This window comes from Mycena indigotica, assembly GCF_014461135.1.
Source record: "Mycena indigotica strain 171206Taipei chromosome Unknown Mind.scaff0005, whole genome shotgun sequence".
Lineage (NCBI taxonomy): Eukaryota > Fungi > Basidiomycota > Agaricomycetes > Agaricales > Mycenaceae > Mycena > Mycena indigotica.
Genome location: NW_023503004.1, coordinates 1,361,015 through 1,386,329, shown reverse-complemented (window position 1 = coordinate 1,386,329; position 25,315 = coordinate 1,361,015). Strand labels below are relative to the sequence as shown.

Sequence of the window (25,315 nt, the reverse complement as noted above, 5' to 3'; positions counted from 1 at the left end):
GGTTACTATTAGAATACTAATGTCTTGTATGTTGTCTGCTCCTCAAGCTGATCCAAACGATATCCTTCTTTTTTGAGCTCCGGCAGCCCCAAATCAGGACTGTCGGTCCCGGCCGCCATCAAATTTACGTTTGATCTCGGGTAGGCTGGACGCCCGAATTTGCCACCTCTTGATTACTCATGGAGCTGGCATGGAATCCACTTCGACGGTAGCCGTATCTCCTCTACCCCACGCTGCCGCACGTCATCGACGTCTTCTCCGCCCCACGAGAAGCAACCGATGCTCATGTGATGCCCCTTATCGTGTGTGGCCGTGCTATAAAGTATGCCGCCTCTGTGCTGTGGTGTGTGCTTTCTCGTCCCTTACCGTTACCCGGACGATTCCACTTACAACCGCAGATGTCATCCATCAAAAGCGAAAAGAGCGGCAACGACAGCGCGAACGCCGACTTGGAGAAACAAGCAGTCGTGCTGGAGGTAGTGGGCGAGGACAGCAACGAGCGGGTGGGTGAGTCGTTCGTCGTTTCCTCCGGACGAGCTGCTTGACTTCGGGCCGCTTATCTGTGCCCGCCCGTGGCGCCGGAGATAACGGAGGTTCCACACTCCCGAACACCTTCTTACCAAGTCCCGCAGACGGTTCGAACACGCTTGAGACGCCAGAGGCGACGAAATCGTTCTGGGGCCGCATCCTTGCGCTCACGGCCATCCTTGAGCGCAAAATCGGGATCGAGGCACGCGGAATCGAACACGTGCCCGAGGACGAGCGGTTCGGCGACCCAAGCGAGAACTTCTTCATGTGCGCGCGCGATCAATCGATTCAGTTCCTTCCGCTTCTCACCTCGGGTTTTCCGCAGATGGATTGCGGCGAATACATCGGTCGCCACGTTTGGCGTCGGGGTGCTTGGCCCCGGAACGTATTCCCTTGGGCTTGGGGACAGTCTGCTCGTGATAATCCTCACCAATGTCTTCACCACCATCCTTCCGGCATACATGTCCACCTTTGGCCCGAAACTCGGACTCCGCCAGATGACGTCGGCCCGATACTCCTGGGGATGGCACGGCGCCAAGCTGGTCGCACTATTGCAGTGCATAGCCTGTGTTGGGTGGAGGTGCGCTGTTTTCCCCCTCCCTTTTGCCGAGGTTCACACAGAGGGATATACAGCACCGTGAACGCCATCGCGGGCGCCCAGACCCTCCGTGTTGTAGCAGACGACAAGATCTCTGGTGCAGTAGGCGTAGTTATACTCGCGATACTCACGCTTGCGTTTGGGATGCTGGGCTACAAGTATGTCCACCTCTACGAGAAGTGGTCCTGGATACCCACCGCCTTTGCGTACGTTGTCGTCCTCGGATGTTCGGCGAAACATTTCGTCAATGTCCCGATGGGAGTGTGCGTCATCTAATCCCTTTGTCCAGTCTTGTGTTAACTACAAATCAGTGGCCAGGCGGAAGCCTCCAACGTTCTCTCGTTCATGGGCGTCATCTACGGGTTCTCAGCCGGCTGGGTCTCTTATGCAAGTGACTACAATGTCTACCAGCCAGCTGACACCCCTGCCTGGAAGACCTTCATCTGGACTTATGGTGGACTGGTCCTTCCCATGACGCTCCTTCAGTGCCTTGGCGCTGCCATTGGATGTGTAGCAACGGGGAAAGCCCCCTCCAATGATGCCTGGGCTAATGCTTTCAATACTGACGAGCTGGGTGGACTGCTTGGAGCTGTACTCGACCCTGTGGTTGGCAACTTTGGGAAGTTCTGCATGGTCTTGCTTGTGCTGAGTGTTGTGAGCAACAATATCATTAGTGAGTTTTTCTAAACTCCTTCATTTCTGGTTCATTTGCTTCTCACTTAGATGTCTACTCCATGGGCATGTCTATCTCTGTGCTCGGAGTCTGGATTGCTAAAGTCCCTCGATTAATCTGGCCACTTGTTATCACAGCAATCTACATGCCCATCTCCATTGCAGGGGCCAACTCCTTTGCAATCTCACTGGAGAACTTTATGAATGTGCTGTCTTACTGGCTCTCTATCTTTGTGGTGGTTGTCCTCATTGAACACTTCCTTTTCCGGCATGGCACCTACAGCTCGTACAATGTTGTAGAGACTTGGAACTGCCAGGATCGTGTACCCCTTGGGCTTGCAGCTGGTGCTGCCTTTCTGTTTGGTGCCCTTGGCACAGCAATGGGTATGGTGCAAGCATGGTATACTGGAAAGCTTGGTGCCCTGGTTGGTGGGGAGGCCAATCCATTTGGAGGTGATATTGGGTTTGAGCTGTCAGGAGTGTTTGCAGGGATTATTTTGTAAGTACCAGTTTTGCTAAGGGAAATGACTGATATTAAACTGTATAGTGTTCCTGCAAGATATCTAGAGCTCAAGTACATTGGGAGGTAACAGATCTCTATGTATTTTTGCAATTCAAATGTTATACTTCAATGAATTCTGTTCAGGCTGTAAAGTATGTTCTTGCCATCTTGGGCAGCTTGGTATTAGTGTTTGTGGTTTCCCAAAGGAATTAAACAAAACATTCTCCCAAAAAGGAAAGAGAAAAGAAAGAGAATTGTAAGATTCTGGATAATGCTTTTATTATATACTATACTATTGTAATGATTTCCTCACCCCCATAGTGCATATGTAATATGTTTGTTGTGCCTTCCCCACTGGGGAACTTTAGTGCAGAAACAGATGTTCAAAAAAATTGAAATACTGTAACAGATACTGCTTCTGTATATTTTGTTCAATAGCTTGTGATTGGAACATTTGCCTTAAAAAAAGTCTTAAGCCACTCTAGTGAATATACCATAGCAGTAAAGAGGATATATGTTTTAGTCTTTGTTTAACTTGTTGAAATAGGTAGGCAGGGGATAAATGATAGAAATGTGTATTTGGGGGACAAAGAGAAGAGAGATAGTTACAGGGGACTGAAGGTCTGTGAAGCCCATATATAGTATATACTCTAATAATTTATTCAATTTAGTATTGAAAAACTGTGTGACATTGGTGCTGAAATCATGGGTACTCTATGTGACCACTGAAAAAAATTTAGCACATTTAGCGGCATACAGGGCCACCAGAAATTTTTGGTCGTTATCGATGGTCGAAGTTCGAATCGGGTCGTTTTGGGCCCTATGAGTTGGTGATTCCTTCTTGTACGGAGGGAGGCAGTACTTCTAGGCAATGGAGTACATGGTATGCTATCATGCGTTTATATACGCAGGCCCGCAAAGGGGTCATCGGACACCCCAGCCTCTCCTGCTCCTCCTCGCCCCTGTTCCCGGCCGCAGAGGGGACAATCATACATCCCTTGTGGGCCAGGCGCTACTCCTAACCTCCTAGCGCTTCCCCCCCCATCCCCTGGTATCAAGTTGGGCTCAGCAATGGCTCGACACATTGTTCTTGGTCACATGCTTCCCACATGTGCATTCCTTCTACTGGGGTGCCTGTTCCCCATCATGACGTGCCGGGTCTTATCTGTGACATATTGTACAACATAATAAAAAATATATGATGCTAGCCATGGCATGCAAGTCCTGTAGCTAATCAGTCAACTCATCTACTACTGTATACATATACTTAAGTATATATATGTAATATATATATATATATATACATTCCACTCCATACAGTATCATAGCCTACAATATATTGAGAAATATTGAATATCACAGGCGCATAGCACAGGTTTGACCCAACCTAATGATTCACTGTAAATGCATAGCTGACCTATGTTGGCAAGTCCAATTAGTTGATTCTTTATATGAATTTCATGTAATTATAAGTCATGTAAATTATTTCTGTGGGGTGATATGGCGTGTGACATGTGACTGACAGACTGAATAAAATGGCACAGTAAACCCTTCACATATAAATATAGTCCCCTGCTCATGATCATTCTTGGCTGATAGACAACACTGTATTCCAAGACAGTCAAATTGAAATAACTATAGTATGGGCCAATCAGTGAGTATGTCAACCAAACTTCCCGATGGGTGCTGCATAGTCAGCTTGGTGTTGGGCCTGACACATCATTCTTGGTCACATACTTCCCCATATGCATTCCTCCCTTCTGAGATACATGTTCTCTGTTGTTGCATGCTGTGTGTTGTGGGCCCTTGGTGGCCCAGCATTAGTGCTGGAGAGGATGGGCCGGGTCTTATCTGTGCCACTTTCTGAGCCATCCAATATCTTCCTAGGTGTGATCTTGTACTAACTGACCTCACATCCACTGTCCCAATCTGATGGCACATGAAAGATCAAAGTTGTGTACTTCAAATGGAATCAATAAATATTGAATATCAAAAAAATCAATTGAGTGAGATATAAGAATCTAATCATCTGTGATCAGATAAAGTGAAATTGTAGAGAATTTAATTATAGCCAGTAGTGTAAAGAAATGAAAGTTTAAATTCATTCTCTTTAAGAAGATATAAGGCCCTGGTCAGGGTCTGGGGTGGAAGACCCCGGGGCCGGGGCCACAATATCATTCATTCCGCTGATCAAATAATAGATGACTCGGCGACGACAAAAAATTGAGGGTACTTACAACACCTGACGAAGATCCCCATCAATCTGACGAAGATGGCGGACCTGACAACCTGACAAACATCGTGCAGTCATGGCCGAGCTTGGGATGGAGTGCTTGTACTCCAGGGGTGAGAGTGAGGGGAAGGGGGGAAAAGGAAGAATGTCATTTTGGCATTTTTACTGGTATTTTCCAGTGCACCCAGCAGATGTTCTTGGAACACTTCTGCAGACTGAAGTTCATTACTCCAAACGCTCAAAAAAAAAAAAAAACCTTTTGGTGTGATGAAAAATTTTAATATCCGGATCAAATTCCCGCAGCATGTCACGATGTGGCATTGGGCACTCAATTGTTGATGGCAACCGTCAAGTCCCCCAAGTGGTAAATGCTACCGGCCCTAAAGTTATATATTTCATCTACTTATATTGTCTGATTTAGTATGCCCTATAGATACTGTGTTTGTGTGAATTTCTTGTAGGTATGGGTTATTTTGTAATAAGAAATTCAGACATAGTAATTAAATTTTGTCAATATTTTACAGATTATCAAATGGAAATTAATGAATTTAGCTTACATGACAGGAGTGCTGGGATACAGACAAATATACCATCTGGATTCCAGCTGGGATTTCCAGCTGGACAGAAATGCTGAATATCAGGTAGAAACTATCTGGATCCAGCTGTTGAGTTATATAGAAATCAGCTGGAATTCCCAGCTAGATATCAGCTGTGGACACTTTGGCAAGGGTACCGTGCAAGAAAAATCCTAGACATTGGGTCGAAAAAGTGAATTAAGCACCAGCCAGCCCTCCCTACCCTATTGACGTAAGCATGACTAAGCCATGTGACTTCCCAAAAAGGAAATTGTTTGTCATCTGTATCTGTAAAAGACACAGCACTGGGCTCATTGGATTCTCTGCCAGGGCCATTTAAGACATACCATATGGGAAGGAAAGAAGAAAATGTAAATGACATGCTTGCATGTCATTATTTAGGACTGTACTTATTATCAAAATCCAGATTAGGATATAGGCCCTCAAACATTCCATATTCTTTGGCAACAAGTCCTCAAAACATATAACTGTGCATTTCTGGTCCTCCTGGATGTGTATGAACCTTCCCCAGACATAAGTCCAAAAAGTGAATTTTCACCCCAGTGACCCCCCCTACCCTATGTGACATGTGTGACTTAATGTCACCAGCTGATGATCTGTGGTACCCTTGCACTTTGGTGGTGTACAGAATCATAGTAAGTATACTTATTATATTCCATTTTGCAGGCACAATTGTTGTATTGGGGTCTCTCCATTCGGACCCCAGTGGTCTCTATCCTCGCGCCATCTCCTGCAACCTTGCCCACTCGAGCAGCACCAGCGCAAAGTAGCAGTCGTTCTGCGCGTCCGTCACGACCTGCTCCGCCACCGCCTTCCCGCGCGCCTGGATCATCCGCGCCTCGTCGTCGTTCTCCTTCGCCCACTCGATCTTCTCCAGCAGATCGGACAGGTCCGGCGCGACGGGGACGTAGTGCTCGTACGGGCGGAGCCAGCCGTTGAAGTACTCCTCGAACACCGTCATCCGCGGTGGGGGTCAGCCGTCCGTCGGATCATGTGACGACAACACACACACCTTGAACACGAGGCTCCCCGAGCGCAGCAGGCCCAGGAAGCGCCCCGAGAACGTCGTCCCGTCGAGGTCGAGCAGGTACTTGTACCCGTACGCCGTCTCCTTCGGGGTGCGGTCCCCCGTGATGTGGTACTCTGCCACGATCTGGCGCTTGTCGCACACCGCCTCCCCCGCACAGCTCGTCCGCAAACGAGGTTATTATTGCGTTGACCAGGTCGGGGTGCGTCCGCCCGAGGTCCGCGGCCAGGAAGCGGGTGAAGTTGCGGTAGTTGGCGCCGACGATCTGCCCGCCGCTCGCGAGGCCGCGCCAGTAGACCTGCTCCTTTTTACGGGCCCAGGGCACGTTGTCTGGGTAGGAAAAGGCACCGTACCACCACGACCGCTGGTAGTGGTACTCGATCGGGAACAGGATGTCCGCGAAGCACGGGCTGATTTTTGCCATCGACAAGACGGGGTACAGGTCCTCTGTGAACTGGCTTTTTGCGCTCGAGAGAAGAACTAGAAGAGCGTCAGCGCACAGCAGCTTTCGGGGCAAAGGGACTTTCAGGCGCTATCGTCGTTGGCAATGTCGGGGAAGCCGTCGGGGCTGCGGAGGATGGTGCAGCCGGGCTTGCCTGCGAAATATGTCTGCGTCCGCTCGGGGGACACGTTGAATGGATCATTTTCCGTCAGCTTGCGTGCGCGCTGCCTTATGTAGGGCCCAGGTTGGCGGACATCAAACACGACGCGTGGCTGGTCGCGGGCATTGATGACGACGGTGAGGTCGGGGAGAATGTGCGAGAACTGTAAATATTTGAGAATGGCCCGCGTCAACGAGCCGGCCACGCACTTTACCCAGCGTCTCCAGCCAATAATAGGAATACGCATTCGAGGTCCCTGGTGCTTCTCCCACCCCACCGTTTCGAATGTCATATCGCCCCAAATCCTTCTTGTCGTTATTCATCTATCGACAGTCAGTACCCGTAGATGTACACACAGCAGCACTGCAGCAGACGCACTTTTGTGGCTGAATCAATCATCCGCTGGAAAAACCCAGGGTCCTCCTCCGCCAGCTGGTAAAACGGCTGGAAATCCCGTCGAATCTGGTCGTACTCGTCGATTAGGCAGCCGCGCTCCTGCGCGAACGTGAACCATTTGTCGTAGTTTTGCGGCGGTGGGCGGCCGCTGCGGAGTCGGTAGCGGGCGGATGCTTGTGTCAGCGTCGATGACTGGCGATCCCGGAGGTACGCTATTGACTCGCGCGCGGCGGCCACGAATGAGGCTGACGAGCGGTCGACAACGCGGGGACCGGGGCGGTGTGGCAGTAGAAGGAGAGCGGCCAGAAGGCCGAGGAGAACGGTGGCGCTCACAAGCACCAGCACTCGTACCACCGGAAACATGCGTGTCCCTCGTCTGTGCCCTGGCCGGGAAATGGGCGAATCGAGCAGCGGCTCTGCCGTCTCTGCGTCGTCGTCGAGCGCGAGCGCCCGGTCATGAGCTGTAGAGGGGAGAGGGAGGCCCAGTCTCCGTAGCAGAGGCAGCATGAGGAGGGAGGAGGGAAAAGAGCGAAAACCGATGTTGTGAACATCGTGCGGAACGGAAACAGCGGACATCGGGATTTACACCGCCTTGGCGCCGCGTTTCAGCCCCGTGGTGGCGAAGGACAAAACCAAAACCCGTTGGCTCCACTTGAATGATAATCAACATGGTAGGCCTGACGTGGTGCGACCAAGATGCGGGCTTGCCCATTAGACCCTCAACTTCCAGCAGTGCTTGGAGCGCAGGGTCAAGGGATCCTGACGTCATCAGCGTTACCGTTGTTGTGATCACTCCGCAGTTGCCCGTCGTCAAGGTGTTTGTCGCCCATCACGGGGAACAAGCGGTATTACGAAAGATCCGTCGTTTTTCTGACAGTGACACTTCGATCTGGACGGACTTTAGAGATATCAGAAATTTTGAACTAGCCTCTGAACTTCAGAAATAAATTTTGTGGATGCCAAGGCTTTTCTGTGTAAAATTGTGAGCTTTCTAGCTGTACAGCTGCCAGTGAAAGCCATTCATTTGCACTGTAAAATATTTGCACCTGTATTCAAATATTTTGGAAAACCAAGTCCTGATAATCTCTTTTACATGCTTGTTTCAGCTCATTCTGTGGCTCACGCTGCAAGGCTCTTGGCTCACGGGCTGGTTAAGGCGGTGTTATCGGCTCCGAGGACAGCCGAAAGTCGTTCACTATACAAGAGCAATCAGAATCATAACCTCCCCGGAATACTAAGTGATCCTTACCGTCAGTACCTTTCGCTCGCAACGCTGCCTTCCGCTCCGCCTGCTCCCATATATCTCCACAGAAATCTTCCAACGCATCCGCAAGCCAGCGCATCTGTGTCTGTGGATCATGCTCATCTTCAAGAGAGCGGATAACGTCCACAACGAAGAATCGCGGGTCGTTACGGAGCTGCTGCCGCCACTGACGGCGGGGGCCCCAGTCGTCGGTCGAGCGATAAGAAAAGAAAAGCAGGACCTGCAGATTGGGACACCCGTCCGGCGCGAGGAGGTCCGCGCACGCCTGCTGGCCGGGCGTGGTGGAGAACGCGAGGTGCGTTAGTGCGGGGAGATGGCGGAGGGCCAGCCATGATGCGGCGGGGACCGGCCCGACGTGCCACGGGCCGGAGGCGGGCACGAATAGGTGCACGTGCGTGAGCCGCGGGAAGCGCGTGGGAAGCAGGTCTGCCGAGCGGTGCAGCTCCAGGACCGCGGGTGGGCAGTCGATGCGCGTGAGGCTAGCAAAGGTGGTTGAATCTGCGAGGAGATGGACGGTATAAAGCGCTGTGAGGTTCGGACATTTGGCGAGTATGCGCTCGCACTCCACACGGGGGACGCTCTCCTGCAGCAACAGATGGCGCACGATCTCCGTTCGCGGGCGGGGTATGGTCAGGAATTGACCGGACCGCATCGAGGGGTGTGTGTTCCAACCGGACTTGTAAATAATCAGACTCCGGTAGAGTAGAGGCTCCAACCTGGGGGGTATCAGCAGCGCTCGATGGCAGACGTTGCGAACCAATGTTTGACGCGCCAGGCAACGAGCATGAGATTCGGAATATCCTTTGCTCTGTCGCCAACGGCGGCCTCGAAGATCTTGCGCTCTAATTCGGGTGGCAGGCAAACCGACATGATGGTCGGAGGAGAAGAAGGTCCACGTCATGTGAGAGGGCATCATTGATGACAGATGTAATACCGAGAGACAAGAGTGGATTCAGTCCTCAGCGACAACACCAAAAGATGAGAACATAAGATAAAAACCAATCGAAGCAAGGTACAACACAGCGCCCGCGCTAACAACACTTCCCTGTCTGCGCCGAATTCGGTCCGGGCGTGATCGTTGTCCCCGACAGCTTGGATGTGTCGACCTGCGGGCCCGACGAAGAGTCATCAGTCGGTCGCCGCGACAGCACGCCGTAGATATCTGCCACACGTCATTTCCTAACCCGTCAAGAGCCTGGGATACGACGTACCCTTCAGTATCGTCCCAAAAGCCTCTTCGACTCCGCTCGCATCCAGCGCACTCGTCTCCATGAAGCTCATCTTGTACTCCTCCGCGAGCGCTGTGCCCTCGTCCGTGCTTACTGCGCGCCAATGCGCAAGATCGCTCTTGTTGCCGACAAGCATGAGCTGCATGTTGCCGTCGTCCACCTTGATGTTGTTCTTCAACTCCTGGATCCATTGTGGGACGGCCTCGAACGAGGGGCGTGAGGTGATGTCGTAGACGATGAGGGCGCCCGCCGAGCCGCGGTAGTATCTGCAGTGGGGTGGAAGGAGACAGAATGAATGAAATTGGAAACGCACGCTGCTGTGAGGGCCCGGAATCGTTCTTGTCCGGCTGGTTGTGCATTGTCTCAGTGCGCGGAAGGGAATATGAAAACAGCTGGCCGCACCGGTGTCCCAAATCTGCCCCTTCACGATCTTCCCGTCGATCTCCAGCGACTTCGTTGCGAACTCCACGCCAATCGTCGACTTCGAGTCTGGATTAAACTCGCCCCGCGTGAATCTCGAGAGAACTAGGTGGGTGGGCATCATGTCAGCGGCCCCGGGAAGTGAGACATACGGTTACTGAAAGGAGGTCAGCACCTGCCAGCGCAGAGGGTAGGGAAAGATAAGAGTTGGGGAAAGTGACAGCAAGGCAAGGAGAAATGACGCACGACTTTCCGACACCGGAGTCCCCGATGAGCACGACCTGCATATCCGCTTCAGCCCCTCACCCGCACCGCTCGCCCTAGCCTCACCTTGACGAGGAAGTCGTATGCGCGGTTCTCGATGGCCATTCTCGGCTGCAAACGTCGCTTGCGTAGTCGTTAAGCTGTACGTAGTAGAAGTAGGGGTGTGTAGCACAAAGGGCGGAAGAGAAGAAGCAAGAGCGGATGTGGGCGGAAGAAAAAGGCGGTGTGGCGGTGAACGGCCGAGCCGGTCGTCACGGTCGTGTCCCCGTCGTCGTGGCAGCTGTGTGACACGGTGTGTCAATCTCAATCTTACGATGGATTGATTGATCGGCCTGCTATCTCGTGATTGCGATCGTTCACGCTTGAAACGCCGCTGACCAACTACTAGTCGGCATTCGTTACTTAGTGCCGGGGTACAGCGATTCCGCGCCTATGAGAAATTCCAAGAAATTCTGCATATCAGAATAACAAATGGGCACTTGATGGGCACTCCCTTCAAAATTGCAAATGGCAGCCTGAGTTTGTGATGCGCAGGCTGAGTTTGTGAAAGCTCACTTTGGTGGGTAGTCCTACACATCAACCGGGAGCTCCTTTGTGAGAAGCAGCTCTGGAATACTCGAAGGTTGTAAACTCAGGCTCTTGTGGCATCTTGCCGACTTGATCGGCAGCAACATTCAATCAAACTACTATCATGATGAGAATCACCCACGTCATCGACCGACTGCCTTTTGCCCTTACCCTCCATGTTCCTCGCCGAATGGTGGTTGAGGCTCACGTATCCCCCGGTCGCTGGCGCGCCACGCTTACCCGAAGACCTCGAGCGCGAGATATTCATCCGCGCCGCACTAGCGGACACGCGTGGGACACACATCCCTCGTTTGCTCCGTGTCGCGAAACGGGTGCATTCATGGTGCGTGGTCAGTCTACGCGTGCTTTACCGGTGCTGACCGCTCTCCCGAAGGCTTGAGCCATATCTATATCGCGTCCTCTTGCTTCTGGACTACACCGACAACGCCAAGTTCATTGCGGATCGGCTGACCAGCAAGCCACCGCATATATGGCGTGACGGGCCGCGACACCTCTTTCTGGCGTTGGGAGATGACTCGCCCAATGTTACTGTGATGCGCGAGCTACTATCCGCATGTCCCCGGCTTGAAGATATCAATTTCTACCCTCCCGACGACCAGCCTGGCGTATTCCTCCCCGCCTTGCGCGGCATGGAGGAGCTCAGACAGCTGTCGACCGAGCTGGCCGCGCTTTTCGACAGGACTCGCGGTATATCGAGCATCGACCTGACTGGCCCCGGATTCGCCGCGCTCACGCATCTGATGCTCTTCGACGATCTTCCGTTTGTCACCGAGTTCGAAGCCACGCACCTCTCCACACAACTCGCGCTCCTCCCTGCGCTGACACACCTTGCGCTCGTGGGCACTATCCAGAAACACTTGGTGATTGCCATCCTGACCACTTGCGATGCCACGCTGCGAGTCCTTGTCAATCGACGTCCAGACCTGCGTCGACACACGGTACAGACGATGTATGAGCGAGAGCTTAGTGGGGTGACCGATGTACGCCTCGTGATTATGCCATTCGGGGTGTGGGTAGGCGAGTGGGAGGACGCAGCGCGGGGCGTGAAGGACGACTTCTGGGTGGAGGCAGAACAATTCGTCGCGCAAAAGCGACAGAAACAGATAGATGGTGCGTCATGTCTGCTGGAGTTCTCGACCGACAGCTCATCACACGATACAGCGGATACATTCTGGACGGATGAAAACATGACTGTGTAGACCGAAGGGTGCGCAATAATAACCTCGCATGCTTCAGCAGTATTTAGGTGTCGTCCACTTCGATGAGTAGTCGTTTGACCTTCTCCGTGAACCAGATCCGCTTCCACGCACTGAACCCAGGGATGTCACCCGCCAACTTCTCCATGAAAGCGTCGCGTAGCTCCTCGTCGGCGGCCGCGAGCCGATATAGGTCCTCGCGGCCGACATTCATCCCCTTCAGTGGCTCATACAGCTCGGGCTGGCCGATCTGCCTGAGGAAATTCGACAGGAAGTTAGGGTGAGCATCTGGATCACCGATCACTGGCTGCTGTCCTGGTGGTGGAACGCTGGCTTCGCGACCAAGCGGGTCGGGACTAGGGGTTCGGATGTCGATGGGCAGCCGACGCGCTCCCCGGCGGGGACCTGACAGGCCATCCGCGGGTACGACGACCTGCTGTGGCTCCCTTTTTACGTGTGCCTTCTGCCAACATTGTTGTCAGCGGTTGCGAGGCCCGATGCGTGCGGCGTACCTGTGCAAGGGAGAGACGCTGCCAGGCCGCCTTGAACTTTGGCAACGCAGCCTCCTCCGCAATGGCCCAGTCCTCCCTCTCGTCGTCCTTCCCCGAGCGGTAGTCGTTCCGGATGATGCGCTTCATGGTCGAGGTCGAGCCCCCAAAGTCGTCCAGAAGGGTCGCTTTGGGGACCCCGGCGCGGTAAAGCACACGGATGCTCGCCCAGACGTCGCGGTTGTGCAGTCTGGCTCATCGGTCAGCGGGCGCCGCGGAAGGGCACGACTCGTGTGTGGTAGCTCACATGCGGGTGTCCATGTTGTACTGACGCGACAGACAGCGAGATGCGCTGGACGAGGTCGGGTCAGAGACAGAGGTGAGAACGGTCGGTCAAGACCCCCAAGGGTCTCTTGGCCACTATATAATGTCTTCGCTAAGGGTGACAGAGCCTCCCACGTGTGCAGTGATAGCCAGCCCGTTAGTGTGCAGCTGACTAGACCCTAGAGTAGTACCACAAACCTGGGCTGCATATTACAGCATGCCAATGTTGATGATAAGTTTATGTGCTTGATAAATAGAAGATAACCTGTGAGATAACCAAAACCATTCTTATAATAATCTAATAATTATTAATCACTGAAATTGTAAGGGCAATCCCAGAGGCCTGAGATCAAGGTCCTAGTAGGGGAGGATCTAAAGAGAGGAAACTTTAAGTGTCTGCCTGTGACTATATATCACTTGTCCGTGATGGTCCGGGTGAAAACAGGGGTCAGACCTGAATCAGAATCAGACCAGAATTGTCTCCAGGGGGCTGAAGGGAGGTTCCCCTCACAAAAATTAATGAAGCAGGTAAGAGTCGGATAAAGCTATTTGGTATACCAATCTGTCATAGTACATGGTGTCCTTCTATTTAGTATACTGTTGATGATCAAATTTCACTTTTAGGTGATATGCGTGACAAGTGTGACACAGCTATGCGTGACAAGTGGGACGCAGCTAGACAAAAATGTTGGCACCAAAGTAAACACAAGGGGAAACACTAGATGTGAATACTTTGGTTCATATCAATCAATTTTTAGTAGTAGGCAATTTATATCCACTTAGTATACTGTTTTACTGCAGATAGTTGAGTTATAGTAGAGGGGGGACCAAACTTAGATGTAGATGAGTAGCGATCAATTCCCGATAGTATTGATCAATTTCCGATAAGCCCCATCAATTTCCGATAAGGCCTATCAATTTCCATCGACAGGCCGTAAACTCCGATTCTGAGACAGTTTTCAACACAATAAGCAACCACCCATCCGGATACTCACATTGGGGATTCACGCAAAAACGGGGGCCGAAGCAGGACTTATTTGTGGGAAAACCAGCGCCAAATGGGGTCAGCCAATTGGATTTAAATCAAGGCCGCGGATTTCCGCGCACGTGACTCGGAAATTACCTCATTTGGTAATTTCCAAGTCATGTGCACCTAAATCAGGGCTGTAACAATCGGCCCCCGTTATTTGGGCCTGTATCTGCCACAAATAAGTCCAGCTTTGGGCCGCTTTTTTCCACCAAAACCCCGATGCGACTTATATTATAAAGCCCAGATATGTAATTCCCTAAGTAGGCCAACTGACAGCTGTAGTGTGGGCATGCGGTGTGATTATGCCCAATTTCATAACATATGCCATATTGTTTGCTGGATTTCTTGCTGATTGTTGGCCCATGCACTCCACCACTAATAGGTATTAGGCATGGGCACAAATATCCATATTCGCACAGCCACCTATTTGCAATCCGCGGATATGAATAAAGATAATCTGGAGGATCAGGCAATGTGGGACCATATATCCCCACTTCTACTGTTAAAGTAGCTTAGTTGTCCTGTTGCTGATTGCTTCAAGTAGCACTTAGCTACTATGCCAAAAGGTTGGTCACGAATAATTCTGTCACCATAAAGTCCTATCTGTATCCATCTAGATACAATCCATGTATTCTTCTGGATCAAGCCAATCCATGCCCATCCCTATGATGCAATTCACTTAGTCACCACCAATTTTTGTACCTTATGTAAGCATGGCGGAACCAGAGGATAGATATGAGTTGTGGTCAAACAATGGAAATTTTGTGTATTTTTTAGATAGAGTGGGTGACTTCCCGTCAGAAAAATTTGATGGATTTTGCATGAATAGACCCTTTGCCGAGATGCCAGCGGTCCCATCAGGACCCCATCAGACTGAAATCCCCATTTGTGTCTCTAATAAACCTCAAAAGTGCTTACATTTATTCAGAGGGTCAGAATCCCCCCCCCAATAATCTGTTTTCTTGCCTCCATCACGTAAACTTACTGTTTTGGGACAACTGCAATCACTGTCACAGAGTGTGACACTGCGACATCTTGCTTTGCTCAATGATAAGCCGTCCCAGCAACATGCACACGGCAAATTGAAAAATTTCTTTCCCAGTAAAAAGATGAATTAATTTTAAACATTTTTATATGCATTTCTCAGTGAAAGAAATACTGAATTTTAATTGCATAGAAACAGATATCAAAACAATGCCTTTTTGCTTGTGTTTCAGACAGACAGAAAGCTGACCTTTCCCTGATCATGAAAGACGATTTGAAAGATGGGCTTTTGGGGCTTCTTTCTGTTTATATAAAAAGGTCACCTTTGTGTAAAAACAAAAAATCACTTGAAATTGCCTCTTTTTGTGTTCCTTTTTAAGCCGCACAAAGAACTGATTTCAATGATGCAGAAAGACACTCAGAAAGATGTTCTTTCCCTTTCTCTTTTGTTGCCATACAAAGATGTTCTTTGTTCCTAAAAGAAAGAGAAAGAGAAAGAACATCTTTCCCTGCACCTTTCTAATGCAGCAAAAGATAGCCTTTTTGGAGATACAGAAAGTCTGAGAGAAATAAGATATTTATTTTATACCCTAGGGTATATCCGAGGGTATACCCTTGGATATACCCTAGGTCTACCCCACAGCTTAGCTCGGGTTATCTTCTATGTAAAGTGCAAATTATGATACTAGTATACTAGTTTGATGCTAGCAATCTCAGTCAGTCCCACCGACCAAAATCCAACCCATCGGCATCGCGTCTTGCCCAATCGCCGGCCGGTTGACAAACTTCCACCGTCTTCATTGAGTCATTGACGCGGCCGTCATACACCACTGAACTCTCCACCCTCCTCTTGTACTTAGTTCCTATGGCTTGGATGGCAAGTAGGCATGCATGGAATCAAATAGGCCGCCATAACGACCGCCTCATCCCTCCGTCTTTACTGGACAGGCCTTCGACGGGCGGCGGATCAAAGGATCAAGGGCGGATTACGCAACTTTGGGGCATTGTAGTGAATGACATAAGCAAGCCGAGGTACACAGAATGAATCAAGGCAAGAGGGGCGCCAAAGGACGTTCTAAACATTCTGAGGCAAGGTTAACGAGGATTATCCTGAGGCGGATCGGAATACCGCCGCCGCCGAACTCCCTGGGGGAACGAGAGAAGTTAAATGTTCCAGTCTCTTGGCCGTAGCGGCGCCCTCATAAATGCTCCACGTTTGCGATTGTCAGGAAGCGTTCTGCTCGTTCGGTTGCTTGGCGAGTATGGAACTTGGACGACTTCCGCCTTCAATACGTTGCGTAGTTGGTTGACGCAGAGCGCGCTCAGACAAAATGCCAGACTTGTGATAGCGCAGAGCGCGCCGAACAGCGCTGGCAGGAAGAAAAATGTGATGTGACTGGAATCGGTGCAAGACGTGATTCGTGCTCCTTGACTTGCGAATAACAGCAGAAAATACCTGTCAGTAGGCGTTCCAAACAGTGATGCGCGATTCTTTGGATAGTGGAACCGGTCTGCAAGGAAAGGATTCACAGACACCAGTATAGGATTCCGTTGTCAAGAACGGGTCCTGGAGGATACTTTTGATGACCGCCGTTGCTGTACACAAATGACCGCGCCGGTATGAAGGTGGATTTAACACGTACCCAGATGTGTGTGGTCCTCTTCTTGTTGTGGCACTGTTTATGTCTCCATCGCTGACACGGGCTACAAAGCCCTCTTTGATGAGAATGTTGGCGAGGGCATTAAGACTTGTTGTGGCGCTGGTATGGGCGGTATACTGTATCAAAAGTTTTTCACAACTTTCAACTTTTTTTTTCAGACTTTTTAGGGACAACTCCAGGCAAGGTGTTCCCAGCTAAAACAACTGCCGGAGGGATTAATACAACTTGTGATTTACAACAACATCCTTCATTTTCTCAACTACAATCTCAACTTTTCATATAGCAACTTCTTTCCAGAGCAACTACAACTTTGAATTTGTTAGTTGCAGGTTTTCAATATGCAGAACAACTTTAAAGTGATTAGCTGCAAAATCTTCTGCCACAACTACAACTTTCATATTATATATTGCAATCAAGCCAAGTCTTATGTCGGTAGAGACAGTAATTTATCCTCCATATGTCTGATTACAGGAATTAAAAGCCAGGGAATTTCCAGAATTAATTTCTACAGACTAGGTATAAGGGTGCACCTAGATAGTTGACTATATACTATGCTGTTGCTACACCAAGAGTGATTGTTACTCTGAGTATGACTGTAACTACTAGACAGTGGTAGTGATTGGAACAGGAGGTTCATCTGACACGTTCAGAAAGAACTGGCAGAAATTTGTCATATTTTAGGCATTCTCACCTGACATCATCAATCTCACAAAACAAATTACTAGCTAACTGAAACAGACAAACGGAGAAAATTGACTGTGCCTAGGCTCTGTGCTTGTTTCTGAATAGTCTGATCTTTTATTAACCTGGGAGATTCCAATTAATGATGGAAATAAATTTAATAATCTGATTGAACTCCCATATTACATAAATGAATAAATAAAACTCTCTACTAGAAATTTCTAGCTTCTGTTAATATCAGAGTCAAGTTTCAAAGAAAGTTGGACCAGGCTTGTTGAAAGTTGCAGTATAAGAGATTGCAAGTTGCACATGCTTTTCTAAAGTTGTAAGTTGCATGTCCAAAGTTGCAATAAGGAGTTCAAAGTTGCAAGTTGTTTCTGTTAAGTTGCTGCAGGGAGTAATAGTTGTCAGCCATGAAGTTGTGCATAAAAAGTTGCAAGTTAAGCACAAAGACAACCAGTTGTATCATTGAGTTTTGAATAAAATCAAAGTTGTACCTAAATTCTCACTGTTTTGGGTAGAAGTTGAAAAAAACTTTTGCTATACAAAAGTTTGGGGGGTTCTGGCAGGTCTGAGGTTGGTTTTGTACTACATTTGTAGTATTTTAGCATGGAACATTAGGTGGGCATGTAATATGCTTACTACTTTCCTATGGGAAGGCCTTCAACACCTTGGTTAGGCTGCACTGTGACTACAGTGTGACTGGTGTCATAAATATGTTATTGCTCATTGATCACAAATAGCCATGGATGGTCTACTAGTGACTCTATAAGGCCTCAAGACCCATATATTACTCATAAGTAGGAGGAGTTTACTGAATGTGGCTCAAAATGTGTATTTTATCGGCGCTTTTGATCGCATCAATAGGTCACATGATGTGCGATCATGGGAATACATTACCCGATATGGTAAGGGGGGAGGGGGGGTCCCAGATGGCCTGAAAAAAACTTTTCGACGGTATATCCGATTTTTGAAAGTTGGGACCCCCTTGGGCATCCACATCCAGTGCCATCCATAGGTTTTCATACCTGGGTATGGAGATACCTGTTTTCCCACGGATGGTAGGGTAGCACCAGTGCCGGAGAGGGCACTGGGCCAGGGCATGTGTTTCCAAAGAGAGCCTTGCACAGCCCGACCCGAGTGACCTGACCTGACAGACATATCTCCATCCTGGGTTATGTGGCACCTAAGGTCTGCAACAATTGACTCACCCTAACACATGCTACAGCATCACTAATGGGTGGGATTATAATGGACTATCCTGTGATATCATATCAATTTAGATCATGAGATTCCATGCCTAGGGTCCCAAGATATCAGCAAAATACTCCTTAACTTAGTGTTTACTCATGCTTAGCACTAAATAGATCAAGGTAATAGGTCACAGATGATATGGAACATTGGGCTAGATAGGAGTAGGATAATATACCTTTCAAATGAGGCTTTCTCTAGCTTTATCCACTGAGGCCAGCTGGAGATCTAAGCCTATCTTCCAAAGTTGATAGAAATCAACTGTTACTGATGAGAAAATGCATCGTGTTTTCAGTGCCCAATTCAGTTGGGATTGGAAGTAGACATAGTCAAACATTGGCTTAGGGTATCTGAAGGTTCAAGTCAGCAGTCTTATCTCTTTAAGCACCCCCATATCCTCTCTCATAGGAATAAATGGACAGTAGAGTGATTGTATCATATGATGGTGATTAAATGCTATGTTCAAGTAATGATACTCTGAAAGGCCTTCCTGGTAGTACTGAAATCATGTATTTATATCAAGTGGTTATAGAAATAGAAGCCCATCAGTTGAACATCAGCTAGTGATTAGACAGTTCTGATACTACTATTCAGCTGCCACTATACATCACTTAATGAAAGTTGTTTGTATAGTCAAAATAGAGAACTGTCATTTTGTGACAATTTGTGACATTCTGCGATGATTGTGGAAATTTTCTTTTTTGGAAATTTCTTATATGTATCACTCTATGTTACAGTATACTTATAACCATATGACATAGCCACTAAAACTACCAACTCTAATCTCTATTGATGAAAGTTCCTTTTTAGGACGCTGTACCACCTGTTATATAGTGTGCCTCCGGGAGACTTGGTCTGGATGACCTATATTGTATTATTCACCTTTATTCACCCCTTACATACTAGACTTGGTACGAATTTTGCCTTAGAGCTCAACTTTATTCACCCCTCTCATTATTCACCTCAGGGGATGTTCTGAAAATACTGAGCCTTGTCAATGGTACCCCGGCGGGTTACCACTGATAACTCACAGTGTTTTGTGGGCTAAACAGGTAGACAAAACAGGCCCGGAGCGCAAAGTCACATACTCCCATCGAAAGGTATGCTTCATTTCTGTGTCGTAGCATCTGCTGATCATTAACGAGGGACTTATGCTAAATCCCCTCATCTTGCAGACGCTTGCAGCACATTGTAAGTCCTTTGCTGGCCTGCATATATAATGCGCGATAGAGTACCATGTACTCTATCGCTTAGATCGTCTGAAGAACTACCTTTCTCCGTGCAAGGAGGTACCAACGACTCATCCCTTCAACCACCGACAGCGACAAGGGATCAAGTTAACGGGCCCTTTCGGTCTTGAATCTACCCCGCTCACAGTACTCGCGGGCCCGACGATCCGTCTGTTCTGTTCCGGGCGAGCGTTCTCGGGAGAAGTCCTTGCACAGCCCAACCCGCAGTCTGACAAATATGCGGAGTCTTCAGCCAGTCTGTCGTAAGCCTGTCATTGAGATATGTGAGCGGAGGTTGATCTTCAAATCCGAGAATGTCGCCTTTCCACACCATGCCGTCAAGAGCCTGACAAGCATCTTGCACCAATGTCATGGCCGCCATATCTGTCCCAGGGTGTCATCGATGTGCTGGCAGGACACGTCAGCATTAGCTAAGCAATTGATGCATCCAAATTTGGGTGATATAGAACGCAAATCATTTTACTGGATGTTTTCAGGGCAATTTGGCCTAATCTAACAGCATTTTCGAAGGTTTAGGGCAGTTGGCCGATCTTTTTTTTTGCTGTCACACTAATTTGGGCCTTCGGCCGAATCACAGATTTCGGCGAAAATGAGCATGGAGAATTGGACGAAATGGTACAGTAATCTCTTTGGGTTCACTCTGCTAAACATAGTGTAGGACTTCTGATCAAGTTTCTACTAGGCACTAGCCAACTTATTACTTGAAGCAGTGCCCTGATTGTGTTTTGAGGGTCCCTCTATGTAGGTCCACATGGAATTAAAGAGGCTTGAAAGCAAGTTGCCCTCGCAGTCTAGCAAATTTCCCTGAGGTAACTAAGTTAAATTTATATACAAATAAGCATACTTACTAGATTATAGCTGAATATATTTATAAGATAATTATTTTTTTCATTAGAATATGACTATACTATACTACAAATATATGATTGTGTTGAGACTCTAAATATGATAGGATTATAATATATTATCTCATAATATAATTGTATTTGGCCAGCACTAGGTGTAGTCTTGTTGCTATAGCAAGCAATATCAAGCCACAGATATTACCACCTGTTAATCCCAGATATCCTCACATATTAGAAGGCTCGACCCATCTGGTCGAGCCTTCTAACATGAAGAGAAGAGCATCTGGGCCTATACTGTGATAGTTGCTCAGATAATTCTCCAATAATTCTGAGACTTAGAGTATTTTTTTGTGTATACAACAGGTGTGGTGATGAATCAACATAATCTGATGTCATTGATGCTGTTTCCATATATGATAACTTTTCCCAACGGATACAAGTCAATATCTAAGCTCAGGTATGAATAATTATAAATAATTTTGATGTGGTAAGACTCGGAAAACAAGATATGACACTGATATGTGATGTCACAAAGAAGCTATTATCCAAATAAATCTCTAATGTTATGAATCATAATGAATAATTCAAGTCTCTAGATCTAGAGACTTAGGTTAGACTCACCGTCTGGGGTCACACTGTCTGGGGTCACACTGTTGCATGCATGTCACGATGTGTAACAAATTTCCCAAAAAGGAAATTTTCGCCATTTGACTGTATAATCATTAGAGAATGTCACACATCGTCACAAAATCAAAGTTATGTATTTGGACTATACAAACAACTTTCATCAAGTGACCTATGGTCACAGATGAATAATTGGGTCAGCATTGGCCAATCATTAGCTGATCTACCCTAATACTGTAATATATCACTAAGTAGCTGACTTATATAGATGATTGAGGCACTACCAAGGGTACCTGAATGATAGGATCAATACCCTGGACAATGAATGTTATTAGTATAGCTATATCATCTTCTGATGGTTTATCACCTACATTGATGCTGTAATATCTCCACCAATCCTATCTTAAGTCAGATGATTTTTGTACTGGTAGGTAGGTAATAACCTAATGTTGATATGGTCTGTCGTGATCATAGTCTTATATCTTTAGATTATGATATTATACCACTCTTCTCTAGTTTCTATATTTCAAATTTGATGAGAGCTAATGATCACTTGATATCTCACTGGAAACTTCATGGATAAGCATGATTCAAGTTGCAACCTGGTCTAATATATGTCGCCATTGACATAACTGCTCCCCATAATTTTAAGTATCAGGTCTACCTTTATATATAACATATATCCTATACTACAAATTTCCCAATAACTCAGTCAGAACTAAGGGGTCTCAAGTGGAATCAGGGTAGGAAGCATACAGAGGGGTCCCCTTATAAGATTAGATTTCTCATACCACCATATATGCATAGAAGATCCTGTTATTCTCTATTATAATGATAAATAGGACTGCACATCATATTAGCAATACAGCTATAATCTGGTGGTTGATTATGGATCAAATATGTCAAACTTGGCAAATAAGGTGTATACACCTACCAGCATACTTGGATTGATTTCTGTATATTCTTGGAGGATGAATTGGGGTGAACATTCCAAGACATGCGCATGCAGTACTGGTTTACATGAATAGTGAGGTCTATAGACTGAGTGTTGGACCTTAAGGTGGGTGTATGAGAATATTTGGATGTCTACTACAACCCTGAACCATAATCAGTCATGGTTCTGCCATGTGTCACTAAAGGTAGCTGAAGAGAGGGTAGGTACCCATAGAGCAAAAGAGAGTGCCTTCGCTATCATCAGGAAATTCACCAAAGTCCTTTTCAGAACTTTCAGGCCTTTTGAAAGGCCTAAAAGGACTAAAAGGTCAGAAAAAGTCCCTAGAAGGCAAAAGGTCTTTCAGGCCTTTTGAAAGTTAGGCCCCCTCCTTTCAAAAGATCTTTTGGCCCAAAAGGTATCAAAAAGGCCTGCCAAAAGGCCCTAAAAAGCACTCTTATATATCACAGTATTCAGGTTTAGGAAAACAAAACTTGTATTCATCTACTTAGAGAACAACATCTAACTATAGAGTCGAAGGAATACCCTCCAGTTACCGTTCAGGTCCGCCACATATGATGACCAGCACTGCGCCGCTGGCCTTCGCCGAAGTCAGATGTCGTGGTCGTGCTGCGTGCCCGTTTGCATTCGCGTTCGTGTTCGCTGTTCGCGTTCGCTGTTCGCGTTCGTGTTTGCATTCATGTTTGCGCTCGTGTTTGCGTTCGCTTGCGTTTGCGTTTGCGGTCATGGTCGCGGTCGCGGTCGCGGTCGTGGTCGCGGTCGCGGTCATTGATGTTGCCGGTGTCGTCCCGCAGTGTTGTCGAGAACCCGGGAGGTGATAGCGGGGTGTTGATGCTCGTCCCGAGCGCTTGAAGCAGGCGGTAGGCGGGTCTGTGGTGGAGCAAGCGTGGCAGACAGTAGTAGTTGGTCGTTTGGCCCGGATTAGGCGCGTGAGGCCGGCGACCGAGGCCACGCGAGGGAGCAGACTCTGCCGTCGTTGACTAGACCTGTTCCCGTGCACATTCACAGGCTGGCACGCGTAAGCAGTTGCCCATCGTGTTTGCGCGTTTGAGAGCCACAATAGCCGGAGAAGTTGGTGAATAACGGGAATGGGGAGGGGGATGACTTGGTGGGGAAGGTTGGAAGCGGTGGGCTGAGACCAGCTCTTGCTGCTGCTGCTGCTCATGCGACACACTGGCGTGTACAGGAACGGCTTGAGGAAGGACTTGCGCGCTCGAGAGGACTTGAAAAGAGGATTTGAGGTTCTTGCATCAGGCACATATGACTTGCAGAGGGCCAGACAATGAGAGGAAAGGCGGGGAGATGGTGGGGGAGGAAGAAAAAGGGTGGGAAGAAAACGCCTGACTTCACCGAAGAAGTCTGATGATGACGCCATTCTTCCCGATGAACTCACCAAGTCGGCAATTTGCGATCAAGAAGCATTTTGAAAGGCTGAGAAGGCCCGAAAGGCCCGCAGAAGTGTTGGCTAAAATGTGAAATGCGAAAAGACCTTTCAGAAGGCCTGACAAGGCCTCCAAAAGAATTGGTGAATTTCCTGATGATTACAACTGGTCAGAAAATAATTTCAAGTATGATCCAAGACTTGAATATAGAATGGTATAGACCTTCAAATGAGCCTGTCTAGCACTTGAATCAACCTCATAGCTATCCTGGATCTCTCACAGTACCATTATCAGTGTTATCTATCCCAATAATGATGAGTTCACCATAGCATGACCTGTGCAAGTCTGGGAAATCTGGGTATATGCATTGGTAAGGGCATTGTTCACCTCCTAGAAACTGATTCCCTTACTCCTCTAGCATATCTCTATCCTGGGTTATATAGCACCCAAGGTCTTTAGAAATTGACTAGCTCTATAGTAGGAAATGGGCGGAGGTGTGCTAGACTATGCCATGATATCATATCAACTTAGATCATGAGATTCCATGCATGTAGTCCCAGGATATCAGCAAAATACTGCTGAATTTAGTATTCAGGCATGCTTGACAGTGAATAGATCAAGGCAATGGCGACAAAAAAAAAAATCACTAATAGGTCTCAGGGATAGTAGGATGGTATACCTTTCAAATGAACTCCCTTCCAACTTTATCCACTAAGGATAGGTGGAGATCTGTGCTCATCTCTCAAAGGTGATGGAGATCAGAGGCCACTGATGAGTGAATGCATTGCATCCTGAGTGCCCTATTCACTAGGAGATAAGAGGATACATACCAGAGCCTCATGTTAGAACAGCCAAAGTCACAACTTAGGCACCTTACATTTTTAAGTACTAGATATTCTCTTTTTAATGACTAAATGGTCAATATGATGATTATATTAGATGATAATAATCAAAATATGTTATCAATCAATAGGACTTTTGAGACCCTTCCTTCTAGTACATCATTCATGCTGGTAGCTCAAGCAGCTATGGAGATAGAGGCTCATCAGTTATATATAAGCTAGTGATGGGTCAGTGCTAACACATTTATTGAGCTGTCACTGTAAGTCACTTAATGAAAGTGGTTTGTATATTCAAAATACACAACTTTGATTTTGTGACAATGTGTGACATTCTCTGATAATTGTACAGTCAAACGGGTGGAAATTTCCTCTTTGGGAGATATGTCACACCTGTGACCTTATATAATATTGTGTAACAGCATGTCTGGAGCTGGGACCAATGTTTGATCATCAATATGTATAGTATCACATCAATGAGTATAACAAACCCTTTGATGTCATATACCAGTGTCACATCTTGTTTTCCAAGTCTTACCACATCAAAATTGTTTAAAATTATTCATATCTGATCTTAGATATTGACTTGTATCCGTTGGGAAAAGTTACCATATATGGAAACAGCATCAATGACATCAGATTATGTTGATTCATCACCACACCTGTTGTATACACAAAAAAATACTCTAAGTCTCAGAATTATTGGAGAATTATCTGAGCAACTATCAGATATGAACTGTTTTTTGCTCTGAGCAGAAGACCCATGCAGTGAGGGGATTGACAAATCAGTAATAGTGCAAGCAAGACTGTGTAGGGTGGCCGGAAGAGGACTGAGCCGAGTGATACACAGGGTCTGAGAAGCAAAGGCTCACGAAGACTTGAAGAATGT

General features: G+C 47.6%; 5 protein-coding genes across 5 annotated transcripts; 1 reads left to right on the top strand and 4 right to left on the bottom strand.

The window, feature by feature from the left end:
- Nucleotides 1-6,681: 6,681 nt before the first annotated feature.
- Nucleotides 6,682-7,730, bottom strand: MIND_00575400 (CAP10 domain-containing protein; the record flags this gene model as incomplete). Its single annotated transcript, XM_037362517.1, has 3 exons — nt 6,682-6,921; nt 6,968-7,081; nt 7,137-7,730. 3 exons carry the CDS (start codon nt 7,728-7,730, stop codon nt 6,682-6,684), a joined length of 948 nt encoding a protein of 315 aa, XP_037220438.1.
- Nucleotides 7,731-8,305: 575 nt separating this feature from the next.
- MIND_00575300 (uncharacterized protein) lies at nt 8,306-9,288 on the bottom strand (the record flags this gene model as incomplete). The annotated part of the gene is made up of 3 exons (XM_037362516.1): nt 8,306-8,349; nt 8,404-9,134; nt 9,176-9,288. The coding sequence occupies 3 exons, from the start codon at nt 9,286-9,288 to the stop codon at nt 8,306-8,308; spliced, it is 888 nt and encodes a 295-aa protein (XP_037220437.1).
- A 161-nt stretch (nt 9,289-9,449) lies between these two features.
- On the bottom strand, nt 9,450-10,436 carry MIND_00575200 (Ras-related protein; the record flags this gene model as incomplete). The annotated part of the gene is made up of 6 exons (XM_037362515.1): nt 9,450-9,580; nt 9,630-9,913; nt 9,961-9,994; nt 10,050-10,172; nt 10,243-10,348; nt 10,398-10,436. The coding sequence occupies 6 exons, from the start codon at nt 10,434-10,436 to the stop codon at nt 9,450-9,452; spliced, it is 717 nt and encodes a 238-aa protein (XP_037220436.1).
- A 629-nt stretch (nt 10,437-11,065) lies between these two features.
- On the top strand, nt 11,066-12,118 carry MIND_00575100 (uncharacterized protein; the record flags this gene model as incomplete). Its single annotated transcript, XM_037362514.1, has 3 exons — nt 11,066-11,241; nt 11,293-12,029; nt 12,081-12,118. Exons 1-3 carry the CDS (start codon nt 11,075-11,077, stop codon nt 12,116-12,118), a joined length of 942 nt encoding a protein of 313 aa, XP_037220435.1. The 5' UTR covers nt 11,066-11,074.
- A 43-nt stretch (nt 12,119-12,161) lies between these two features.
- On the bottom strand, nt 12,162-12,924 carry MIND_00575000 (uncharacterized protein; the record flags this gene model as incomplete). Its single annotated transcript, XM_037362513.1, has 3 exons — nt 12,162-12,578; nt 12,628-12,853; nt 12,911-12,924. 3 exons carry the CDS (start codon nt 12,922-12,924, stop codon nt 12,162-12,164), a joined length of 657 nt encoding a protein of 218 aa, XP_037220434.1.
- Nucleotides 12,925-25,315: the final 12,391 nt, after the last annotated feature.